Source organism: Scyliorhinus torazame, chromosome 6 (assembly GCF_047496885.1).
Source record: "Scyliorhinus torazame isolate Kashiwa2021f chromosome 6, sScyTor2.1, whole genome shotgun sequence".
NCBI classification, from domain to species: domain Eukaryota; kingdom Metazoa; phylum Chordata; class Chondrichthyes; order Carcharhiniformes; family Scyliorhinidae; genus Scyliorhinus; species Scyliorhinus torazame.
This window is the reverse complement of record NC_092712.1, coordinates 153,064,917-153,078,028: the sequence shown is the minus strand read 5'-3', so window position 1 is coordinate 153,078,028 and position 13,112 is coordinate 153,064,917. Positions and strand designations below refer to the sequence as shown.

General features: G+C 46.0%; 1 protein-coding gene across 1 annotated transcript in view; it reads left to right on the top strand.

Moving 5' to 3' along the window:
• The window catches only part of erp44 (endoplasmic reticulum protein 44), a 212,428-nt gene that overhangs the window by 97,954 nt on the left and 101,362 nt on the right, over positions 1-13,112 (top strand). Inside the window, exon 2 of the mRNA XM_072508934.1 lies at positions 10,125-10,197. Coding sequence (XP_072365035.1) covers positions 10,125-10,197 — 73 coding nt within the window. The remainder of the gene's footprint in view (positions 1-10,124; positions 10,198-13,112) is intronic.

The window sequence follows — 13,112 nt, the reverse complement described above, 5'->3', positions numbered from 1 at the left end:
GGTTAATTCCTCTTCCTCGTGTGCCAGGCTTAGCTTGATACAGTTTAAGGTAGTTCACAGAGCGCATATGACGGGGGTGAGGCTGAGTAGGTTCTTTGGGGTGGAGGACAGATGTGGGAGGTGCTAGGGAAGTCCAGTGAACCATGTCCATATGTTTTGGTCATGCCCGGCACTGGAGGGGTTCTGGAGGGGAGTGGCGGGAACAATATCTAAGGTGGTGAAATAACGATCCGGGAAACTGATCTGTATGGGAGGAATCCAATGTACAAAGCTCTGTATCATATTGACTTGCCAGGCTCATGTCTTGCTATGCTAGCTTTCTTTCTTTTGTGTTACGGGGGGGGGGGGTTATTTTGTATGGTTGAAAATGTTGTTAAAGGTTCTTAATAAACATATTTTTAAAAAAAGAATATGTACAGTAGTTCATCTAGTTGAATAAAACAGTATTGGATCTTCTCCTATGTTGGACGTCTGTTTCTAACTTGAGTGCAGTCCACTTTGAACCGACCTGCCTAACACATCACAAGGGGGACATGGAACATGTTGTGAGTGCCCCCTCCAAAGCCGGAGACTTCAGCAAAGAAGCCAATGATTGGTTAGCTGATAGCTTTCTGGCGAATTTAAATGGAGATCAGGAAATTTCTCATTGTCCCAGGAAAAGGGCAGCATGGTAATGCAGTTAGCACTGCTGCCTCACAGCGCCAAGGTTCCAGGTTCGATCCCGGCTCTGGGTCACTGTCCGCGTGGAGTTTGAACATTCTCCCCGTGTCTGCGTGGGTTTCGCCCCCACAACCCAAAGATGTGCAGGCTAAATGGAATGGCCACGCTAAATTGCCCCTTAATTGGAAAACATTAATTAGGTACTCAAGGCCCAGAAAGAGCGGGGGTGACTTGTGCGCTCGGTTGACACCCTGATAAAGCAAAAAGAAAAATCATATTTTTGCACCTCATAAGATTGTCACTGATGGAATCTAACAGTGATGTCAGTTGGGAACCTTCCATGGCCTTGGGAAGTGAATCCACAGGCAACATTTGAGTTGGTATTTTGTGCAGGATTATTTGAATTGCTATTGGAAGCAAGGTGCAAATAAATACATGTCCTTCACTGACAGTGACATTCTATTTTAACTTCATTTATAGCAATAGTTCAATGTTGTAGAAGTAAACTGCCTTTCAACAGTTTAAATGGTGAACTAAAACTTTGTGAAATTGCTGAACAGTAAATCTGTTTGATTCACTGACCACATTATTCCATTCAGGGAATATGCTACTTTCAGTACATACAAGTAAAGGTCATCCGAGAGATACATTTATTGGAGGCAGAAAGTGGAAGAGGAGCAAGAGAGAAGTCCTGGTCAGTTTATGTGGATCGCATGACAGAAAGGATTTTGAATTGAAACCTGAAGAGTGTTGAAGTTAATCCATCTAAATCCACCTATGTAATATAATGTACGAATGAGGTGCTGGCATAGTTGTCTCAATTTCAACGCTGAACTAACTGTAATTAACTTTGATTAAATCAGCTCACTCCATGCCTCATTGAACAGTGTATGGTAATCTGTTTTGCACCATTAGAACCCATGAGATGGTAATGTTAAAGGCAGGTGCTGCAACTTTACCCGCCATTATAAGTGCATGGATGAGCAGGAGACAAGCTGTTCCAAAGATATAGAAAAGTTAACAGTTCGTAATGAAGTGAAAGCAAGATTTATGATTCAACACAGTTTTTGACTGAGCATAACTTTAGGCTGGATCAATTTGATGTCATCGATTCAAATGTTTCGCAGAATCTTCCCGTTTTCTGTTTTTATTTAAATATACCTTGATTTTCTTCCTGCTTTTGCATTGACATTTAAAATTAAAATGCTTTTGTGTTCTTTGCACAAACGTGGAAGCCTGGCTTGTGCATTAATGAAACTTGTCTTGCTTCAGCCAGTACCTTGAGTATTGTTTTCTGGATGTACAAGATTAAGCTATCTTCATTTACCCTGATTTACTGGTTTTCATGAAAAATATGTTTTGGATCTGCCTTGAGTTGTACGTTGCCTTTTTTTAAAAATTGTTTTTATTAAAGCTTTTTTCAACCAGAATTTTTACATAACAGAAAAATAAATGAAAAATATTTAACAAATCTAGGTGGCTGTTATCATTATACAAAACGCAAATACGCATTAAATAGGCAATTCCCCCCTCCCCCAATTGCTGCTGCTGCTGCCATTTTACCGCCCCCCCTAGAAAGTCAAGGAAAGGTTGCCACCTCCGGGAGAACCCCAGCAAGGACCCTCTCAAGGCAAACTTTATTCACTCCGCCATTTCACTGACCCAGGTCTCCACACCCGGGGGTTTCGAGTCCCTCCACATTAACAAGATCCGTCTCCAGGCTACCAGGGAGGCAAAGGCCAGTACCTCGGTCTCTTTCGCTTCCTGCACTTCTGGATCCTCCGACACCCCAAATATCGCTATTGATGGACTCGACTTCACCCGAGTGTCCAAAATCCTGGACATAGCCCTCGCAAACCCCTGCCAGAATTCTTTAAGCGCCAGGCATGCCCAAAACATATGGACATGGTTCGCCGGACTCCCTGCACATCTCGTGCACCTCTCGTGCACCTCTCCTCCACCCCAAAGAACTTGCTCATTCTCGACGTCGTCATGTGAGCCCAGTGCACCACCTTAAACTGAATTAAACTGAGCCTGGCACATGATGCGGACGAATTCACCCTGCCCAGGGCATCAGCCCACAGGCCCTCATCCAGCTCCTCACCTAGCTCCTCCTCTCACTTGCCCTTCAGCTCCTCCACTGAGGCTTCCTCCGCCTCCTGCAGCTCCTGGTATATGTCCGACACCTTCCCCTCTCCTACCCAGATGCCAGAAACTACCATGTCCTGTATCCTTCGAGGGGGTAGCAGCGGAAAAGTCCCCACCTGTTTTTTGAGGAATTCCTGGATCTGGAGGTATCTGAAAGCATATGTTCCAAGAACAGTCTTTTGACTCGCGGGGTCTTGTTTGCCCACACAAATCCCATGATAATCCTGTTCACCAGTTTGAAGAAGGATTTGGGAATGAAAATGGGGAGGCACAGAAAAACGAACAGGAATCTGGGAAGAACCGTCTTCTTCACAGTCTGCACTCTTCCCGCCAGGGAAAGGGGGAGCATGCCCCACCTTTTAAAGTCTCCCTCCATCTGCTCTACAAGCCAAGATAAATTGAGCCTGTGCAGGGCATCCCAGTTCCTAGCCACCTATAGAACATAGAACATAGAACAATACAGCGCAGTACAGGCCCTTCGGCCCACGATGTTGCACCGAAACAAAAGCCATCTAACCTACACTCTGCCATTATCATCCATATGTTTATCCAATAAACTTTTAAATGCCCTCAATGTTGGCGAGTTCACTACTGTAGCAGGTAGGGCATTCCACGGCCTCACTACTCTTTGCGTAAAGAACCTACCTCTGACCTCTGTCCTATATCTATTACCCCTCAGTTTAAAGTTATGTCCCCTCGTGCCAGCCATATCCATCCGCGGGAGAAGGCTCTCACTGTCCACCCTATCCAACCCCCTGGTCATTTTGTATGCCTCTATTAAGTCTCCTCTTAACCTTCCTCTCTCCAACGAAAACAACCTCAAGTCCATCAGCCTTTCCTCATAAGATTTTCCCTCCATACCAGGCAACATCCTGGTAAATCTCCTCTGCACCCGCTCCAAAGCCTCCACGTCCTTCCTATAATGCGGTGACCAGAACTGTACGCAATACTCCAAATGCGGCCGTACCCGAGTTCTGTACAGCTGCAACATGACCTCCCGACTCCGGAACTCAATCCCTCTACCAATAAAGGCCAACACTCCATTGGCCTTCTTCACAACCCTATCAACCTGGGTGGCAACTTTCAGGGATCTATGTACATGGACACCTAGATCCCTCTGCTCATCCACACTTTCAAGAACTTTACCATTAGCCAAATATTCCGCATTCCTGTTATTCCTTCCAAAGTGAATCACCTCACACTTCTCTACATTAAACTCCATTTGCCACCTCTCAGCCCAGCTCTGCAGCTTATCTATATCCCTCTGTAACCTGCTACATCCTTCCACACTATCGACAACACCACCGACTTTAGTATCGTCTGCAAATTTACTCACCCACCCTTCTGCGCCTTCCTCTAGGTCATTGATAAAAATGACAAACATCAACGGCCCCAGAACAGATCCTTGTGGTACTCCACTTGTGACTGTACTCCATTCTGAACATTTCCCATCAACCACCACCCTCTGTCTTCTTTCAGCTAGCCAATTTCTGATCCACATCTCTAAATCACCCTCAATCCCCAGCCTCCGTATTTTTTGCAATAGCCTACCGTGGGGAACCTTATCAAACGCTTTGCTGAAATCCATATACACCACATCAACTGCTCTACCCTCGTCTACCTGTTCAGTCACCTTCTCAAAGAACTCAATAAGGTTTGTGAGGCATGACCTACCCTTCACAAAGCCATGCTGACTATCCCTGATCATATTATTCCTATCTAGATGATTATAAATCTTGTCTCTTATAATCCCCTCCAAGACTTTACCCACTACAGACGTGAGGCTCACCGGTCTATAGTTGCCGGGGTTGTCTCTGCTCCCCTTTTTGAACAAAGGGACCACATTTGCTGTCCTCCAGTCCTCTGGCACTATTCCTGTAGCCAATGATGACAAAAATCAAAGCCAAAGGTCCAGCAATCTCTTCCCTGGCTTCCCAGAGAATCCTAGGATAAATCCCATCAGGCCCTGGGGACTTACCTATTTTCAGCCTGTCCAGAATTGCCAACACCTCTTCCCTACGTACCTCAATGCCATCTATTCTATTAGCCTGGGGCTCAGCATTCTCCTCCACAACATTATCTTTTTCCTGAGTGAATACTGACGAAAAATATTCATTTAGTATCTCGCCTATCTCTTCAGACTCCACACACAATTTCCCATCCCTGTCCTTGACTGGTCCTACTCTTTCCCTAGTCATTCGCTTATTCCTGACATACCTATAGAAAGCTTTTGGGTTTTCCTTGATCCTTCCTGCCAAATACTTCTCATGTCCCCTCCTTGCTCGTCTTAGCTCTCTCTTTAGATCCTTCCTCGCTACCTTGTAACTATCCATCGCCCCAACCGAAACTTCACACCTCATCTTCACATAGGCCATAGGCCTCCTTCTTCCTCTTAACAAGAGATTCCACTTCTTTGGTAAACCACGGTTCCCTCGCTCGACGCCTTCCTCCCTGTCTGACCGGTACATACTTATCAAGAACACGCAGTAGCTGATCCTTGAACAAGCCCCACTTATCCAGTGTGCCCAACACTTGCAGCCTACGTCTCCACCTTATCCCCCCCAAGTCACGTCTAATGGCATCATAATTGCCCTTCCCCCAGCTATAACTCTTGCCCTGCGGTGTATACTTATCCCTTTCCATCATTAACGTAAACGTCACCGAATTGTGGTCACTGTCCCCAAAGTGCTCTCCTACCTCCAAATCCAACACCTGGCCTGGTTCATTACCCAAAACCAAATCCAACGTGGCCTCGCCTCTTGTTGACCTGTATACCTAAATAACAAAAGCTCCTCTCCACCATCTTGAGCAGGTGCTCCCCCAGTCTCTCCTGACCCCTAGCGTGGATTACAAACAGCTCACTTTTCCACATGTTCAACTTGTACCCCGAGAAGCTCCCTAAGTCCTCCAGGATCCGCATGACTTCCCCCATCCCCTCTAGCGGGTCCGAAATATACAATAGCAGGTCATCCGCAGAGAGGGAAAGCCGGTGCTATCTTTCCCCCCCTCCCCCTCCAGTTCCTCGAAGTCCTCAGCGCTATGGCCAACGGCTCAATTGCCAGGGCAAATAGTAACGGGGATCGCGGGCACCCCTGACTCGTCCCTCGGTGCAGCCTGAAATACTCCAACCTCAGCCGGTTCGTGGACACACTGGCTACAGGGGCCTGATACAGTAGCTTGATCCACCCTATGAGTCCCTCCCCGAATCCAAACCTACCTAACACTTCCCACAGATACTCCCACTGCACCCTGTCAAAGGCCTTCTCTGCATCCATTGCAGCCACTGCTTCTGCATCCATTCCCTCCGAGGGCATCATAATAATATTCACGAGCCTCCTCACATTTGTGTTCAGTTGCCTGCCCTTGACGAAACCCGTCTGGTCCTCCTCGATAACTCCCGGGACGCAGTCCTCTATTTTGGTAGCTCGAATTTTTGCCAGCAATTTGGCATCTACATTCAGGAGCGATATCTACCTGTCGGACCCACATTTAAGCGGATCCTTCTCCCTCTTGAAAATGAGCGAGATCAATGCCGGCGACATCGTCGGGGGGAGGGTTCCTCTCTCCTTTGCCTCGTTAAAGGTTCTTAGCAGGAGGGTGCTCAGTAGCCCGAGAACTTCCTAGAAAATTCTACAGGGAAGCCGTCCGGACCCGGGGCCTTGCCCGACTGCATACTTGCCAGTCCCTTAACTATCTCCTCCAACTCCATCGGGGCCCCCAGTCCCTTCACCCGATCCTCGTCCACCCTTGGGAACCTTAATCGATCCATAAATTGCTTCATCCCTTCCCCACACCTCGGGGGTTCTGACTCGTACAGCTTCCCATAAAACCCCTTGAAGACTTCATTGATCCTCTCTGAGCTCAACACCGTATTACTTTCCTTATCCCTCACTCCCCCGATCTCCTGGCTGCCTCTCTCCTGCGAAGTTGGTACGCCAGCATACTACTTGCTTTCTCCCCATACTCGTAGACTGCCCCTTTCACTTTCTTCAACTGTGCCTCTGCCTTCTCCGTGGTCAGCAAATCGAACTCCACCTGTAATCTCCGGCGCTCCTTTAGCAGACCCCCCTCGGGGGGGCCTCCGTGTACTTCCTATCTACCCTAAGCACCTCTCCCACCAGCCTCTCCCTCTCCGTTCTCTCCCTCTTCTCTCTGTGGGACCTGATAGAGATTAACTCCCCTCTGATGACCGGCTTCATAGCCTCCCAAACCGCTGCTGCTGTTACCGCCCCTTTGTCATTTGTTATCACATAGTTCTGAATGCTCCTCCTTATCCGCCCTCACACCTCTTCATCCGCCAGCAGCCCCACATCCAGTCTCCAGAGAGGGGGCTGCCCCCGCTCCACCCCCAGTCGCAGGTCCACCCAGTGCGGGGCATGATCCGAGACCGTGGCCGAAAGTCAATCCGCGAGTAGACTTAATGGACATGGGAGGAAAAGGAGAACTCCTTCGGCCTTGGCCGCGCGAATCTCCACGAGTCCACGCCCTGATCCATGAACTCCCACAGGGCCCTGGCCGCCACCGGTCTCTTTCCCGACCTGGACTTAGACCGGTCTAGCGCCGGATCCAAGACCGTATTAAAGCCCCCCCCCCCATGATCAAGTTACTTGACTCCAAGTCCGAGATTTTACCCAACATGCGCCTCATGAATTCCGTACCATCCCAGTTTGGGGCATACACGTTCACCAACACCACCCAGGCCCCCTGTAGTTGCCACTCACCATTATGTACCTGCCCCCTTATCCGCTACTATGCTCCCTGCCTCAAACGCCACCCGTTTACTAACCAGAATTGCCACCCCTCTGGTCTTTGAGTCTAGCCCCGAGTGGAACACCTAGCCCACCCATCCCCTCCTTAACCTTGTTTGGTCAGCAAGTTTTAAATGCGTCTCCTGCAGCATGGCCGCGTCCGCCTTCAACCCCTTTAAATGCGAGAACATGCGGGACCTCTTGACCGCCCCGTTCAGGCCCCTCACATTCCACGTGATCAGCCCCCCGCCCCCTTCCAGCTGCCTAGCCATCTCCCTTTTTTGGCCAGCCAAGTGCCCGCGCCCCCCGCTCGCTCCAGCCCCCCCAGCCGGAGGTGTACGTTGCCTTTTATTCTTTCATGGGATATGGGTGTTGCTGGCAATGCCAGCATTTGTTACTCACCCCTAATTGCTGTTGAATGGAGTAGCTTGCCAGAGGGCAATTAAGAGTCAACCATATTCCTGTGGATCTGGAGTTGAGTCACTTGGAGGCCAACCAGGTAAGGATGGCAGATTTCCTTCTCTGAAGGACTTTAGTGAACCAGATGGATATTTGCAACAATCAATAATAATTTAATTGTCACTACTGAGGCTGGTGTTTACTTCCAGTTTTAAAAAAAAAATCTTATTTTAGAATTTAAATTCCTCAAGCTGCCATAATAATAATAATCGCTTATTGTCACAAGGAGGCTTCAACGAAGGTACTGTGAAAAGCCCCTAGTCGCCATGTTCCGGCACCTGTTCGGGGAGGCCGGTACGGGAATTGAACCCGCACTACTGCCTTGTTCTGCATTACAAGCCAGCTGTTTAGCCCACTGTGCTAAACCAGCTCCTATGGTGGGATTTGAACCCATGTCTCGGGTATTAGGATCCCAGATGAGAACCCAACTATTTGCAATTGGTAAAATTGTGAGGAATGTTACTGCACCACATGAGTGATAACACTGACCCGTAGTTATCTTTTATGTCAAAACAAACCTTTAGTTTAAATACATAATTAACCAGATTAACAACAGGGAAATAGCTTTACAATTAACAGTTAGAACAGTTCTTAAGTAAAAGAGAAACTTTAACTTACTTCCGAAGCCTGCCTCTATATTTCAGCTAAGCAGAACAATATAGTTCAAATACCACTCATGAATAAAGTTAACAATCAGGTTTCTACTTGCCTTTCTCTGCAGAATCTTTGGAGAGCGAAACTTTCAGGACGAAAACTGAAACACGTCTGTTCAGATTAAAATCCTTGGAAGAACTAACGTTTTAGCTCTGTCCTTGCCTTAATTACGTTATCTGTACCCAAAAGCATACGGTATTTTTCTGTCTCCTTCCACAAGATGTCCCATGTCTTGTTTATCTAGGACCAAACTCACTGCCGCTCAAATTATCTGCACCCCAGTTGTCCTTTAAACGTAAACAGTATATCATTATCAAAACACTCATAAAATTCATGTTTAGCTCACTTTTAAGACCCCTTAATCACACCTTTAGCAGACATACTGAGGTGAACTCTCCCCGCCCTCCCCCTCCCCCCACAGCTGCATGTTCCTCGGCATGTATCGTCGCCAGCAGTGGGATTCTCCTTTCCTGCCGCTGGCCAATGGGATTTCCCATTGTGGCCACCTCATGCTGCTGGGAAACCCACGGGCGCTGCCAGCGAAGCTGAGAATTCACCCTACTATCTGCATGCATCTTAACTCAGGTTTTAATAACATTAGTTCAAAAAATATATAAAATATGACATTTCCTGCATTCAGCACACTTGACATTAGCCTGGTCCTCTTAATTACTAGTCCAGTGACATTCCCAGTCACCATCCCATCCTCAATCATTGTTGTATGCTGTTGACTTTGGATGATTTATTTCTGGGCATGATCATGCTTCTGGTGCTCGAGCTTAATTCATACAGAAACGGTAGACCCCTGGTGCAGAAAAATTGCATAGTTGGTTTACCCAGTTGCGGTTGAAGAGCCTGGAGCTCGGGTGGTTGAAGAACTAATCAACCAACTGACCACCTTGGCTGAAAGGCCAATTTTTACAACTTTCCCCCCCCCTCTCTCCAGACTAGATTGTGTTCTAGAAGTTTATTTTTGAAGGAAAAGAATAATTGGAGAATAGGAAGAGGAAAGAGAAAGGAAAGGAAAGATCAAGCAAGCAGGCGTAATATTTGCAGGCGTAAAATTTGACTCACTACTTTTCATAATGTTCAATTTATATAGTTCTAAAATTATTCATTACAAGCTAACCAAAGAAACCTTTTGGAAGGTTTAGTTAGTATGGAAAAGGTTGCCCTGCAGTTACTATAGAGTAACGTTACTTCTGAGTGCAAATGCAAATGCTAGTTTGAAAGCTGGTTTGCTTTTATAGTGGGAATAAACCAGAATTGCAGAAATGTTCAAAGGCTCCAATCCATTCAGATTCAGGAGATGAATCAGAAACATCAATCTCATTTGCTGCTGTTTGGAACTGTTATGAATTACTTGCTTGCCCTCGCTGGTTGCAACAATTTGGAAAAACAAAATAAAATGTAATTATATCGTTTTTAAAACTTTTATTTTCTGTTGTTTTTTAGGCCATGTGGTTTAGTACTTCAGCTCCGAGTGAAATAGTAAATCTCGATAGTGGAAATATTGATGAAATCTTAGGTAAGTGCTCTTTCAAAGATTTTTCTTAAGTTTCGTCATATGACGGGGATTGGATCACAGTCCATGCAGACTCTTTAAATGTAATCTGCTCAGGACCATATCATAGTTGAAAAAGAAAAAAATGAAAGGGTGTGGAAAAAGCACTGGGGAATTAGATTAAATGTTACAACTCTTTAAAACCTAAGTGGGCAAAAGGAACTGGATAGCCTCTTCTATGTTACAAAATTTTAGAATTCTGTGGAATTATAGAAGATGCAATCTTGTAGACTGAACACCGAGACATCCAACCAGTTCAGTTTGAATATTGCACAATCCTCTCCAATATTATGATGCTTCATCTTATGTTGGCAGTCTCCCTGACCGACTTTTTTTATTTTTCATCTTCCACTGCCTCGTTTTTTAAAAAAAAAAAATCTTGTTTAGGTATTCTAATGTCGTCCAGGTTAATGACTGACCGTTTACAATGGCAATAAAGATGTGTCTTTGAGTTTCGTGATTTACTTAATTAACAATAGCATCTGCATATTTGCCACCATTCACCTGGTGTTGATGATAATGATGACCATTCCCAATTATGGACAAAACTGAAATGATTGTACTTCTGGTTAGTTGACTCTAAGCTTATATGGTAAAGTCAGGATATTGTATTTAAGATTCTGTTTAAAAACATGCAGTCACAAATCTGAATGCTTAAGATATTTATGAAATTTCATGAAGCCAATGAATGGCGATGCTATATTGGTTGCGCTGATGTGTTGTACACCAAGTAAGAAATTTTGCAATGTGCATAGACTCAACATGTTACTCATACCTACGATGATTATTATATTGAAGCTATAACTAAATTATGAATTTTTCATATACTGCAGGATTTATATTACGGTTGGTATTTAATGCTCACAGTGGTAGGCCTGTCCACTGGCTGAAGAGCGAATAGACACGCCAATACAGTGATTTTGAGTCTTTTCTCCCCTGCCCTACCCCATCTAATTGAACGCCTTTCCGACACTTACCTGATTGGCATTGGGATCATTGTCATAATCGTAGAATCCCTACAGTGCAGAAGGAGGCCATTTGGCCCATCGGGCCGGCACCGACCCGATGAAAGAGCACACTACCTAAGCCCAAATCTCTCACTGTCCCTGTAACTCATTCTCGGGCCAATTTAGTGTGGCCAATCCACCTAACCTGCACATCTTTGGATTGTGGGAGGAAGTCGGAACACCTGGGGGAAACCCACACAACCAGGAGAGAAAGTGCAAACTCCACACAGATAAGCACCTGAGGTTGGAATCAAATCCGGGTCCCTGGCACTGAGGTAGCAGTGCTAATCACTGTGCCACCATGAGGTGATTTTCCCACGTCCGAGAGCTGCTGACCAATTAATTATCGGCTGGCAGCTGTCTAGTATTGGTGGTGCCACCTGGGAGTGGTGACCATGGATGGTGTAGTAGGTGGGGCGGCCTCACTGGAGTCAGTCAGGGTGACCTGACAAGGGGTGGGAGTGGTTGTTGTGGGAGGTGCATTTCAAGGGAAGGCAAGGGTCTTCAAGAAAAGAGGGAGACAGTATGCAGGTAACTATAGGCCAGTTAATCTACCATCTGTCATTGGGAAAATGCTAGAATCCATTATTAAGGAAGTAGTTGCAGGACACTTAGAAAATCCTAACCATAGGACAATGGGGTGGCATGGTGATACAGTGGTTAGCACTGCTGACTCACAGCACCATGGACTCGGGTTCGATTCCGTCCTCGGGTGACTATGGAGTTTGCACATTCTCCTCCGGTTGCTCAGTTTTTCTCTCTCGGTCCAAGGATGAGCAGGTTAGGTGGATCGGCCATGCTAAATTGCCCCTTGGGCTATTGGGATAAGGGTGAGGAGTGGGCTTTCAGAGGGTCAGTGCAGACTCAATGGGCTGAATGGCCTCTTTCTGCACTGTGGGGATTCTGTGGGCTTCTATTCTACGGACCAGGCAGGATCAATAAGGTTTTGTGACAGGGAAATCATGTTTAACAAAAAGTTCTTGGAAGATGTAACAAACAGGGCGGATAAAGGGGAACCAGTAGATATAAGAACAGTAGACATCGGACTAGTATAGTGTTAGGTTTTGCAAAAGGCATTCAATAATGTGCCACATATAAGGTTACTGCAAAAGCTAAGAGCTCCTGTTGTTAGTATTGATAGGGGATTGGCTAACAACCAAAGCACAGAATTGTTATGGTGCATAAGGAGGCCATTCGGCCCATCGTGTCTGCATAGCTCCCAAATGAGCAGCATGACAGTGCCATTCCCCTGCCTTTTCCCTGTACCCCGGCACATTCTTTCCATTCAAATAATAGTAATGCCCTCTTGAAGGCCTCGACTGAACATACCTTCACCTCACTCCAGACAGTGTGTTCCGGACCCGAACCACTCGTGCAAAAAAATTTTTTTTCTCTCATCGCATTTTCTTATTTTACAAATCAATTTGAATCTGTGCCCTCTCATTCTTGATCCTTTTCTGAGCAGGAAAAGTTTCTCCCTACCTACTCTGACCTGCCTCTTCATGATCTATCTATATCAAATCTCCTCAGCCTGTCTTGTTCTCTCCAAGGAGAATAGTCCAACCTCTCCAATCTATCCTCATAATTGAAGTATCTCATCCTGGATCTCTCTGCCTGTCAATACTCGCAAGAGTTCTACCATTTATTGTGTAATTCCTACATTCATTGGATCTTCCAAAGTCCATTATCTCACACTTGTCCGGATTAAACCCATCTGCCATTTCCCGCCCAAGATTCCAACCAGTTTATATCCTGCTGTATCCTCTTGACAATTCTCTTCACTATCCGCAACTCCACCAATTATTGTGTCGCCTGTGAACTTACTAATCAGACAAGCTATGTTTTTTTTCCAATTCATTTATATACACCATG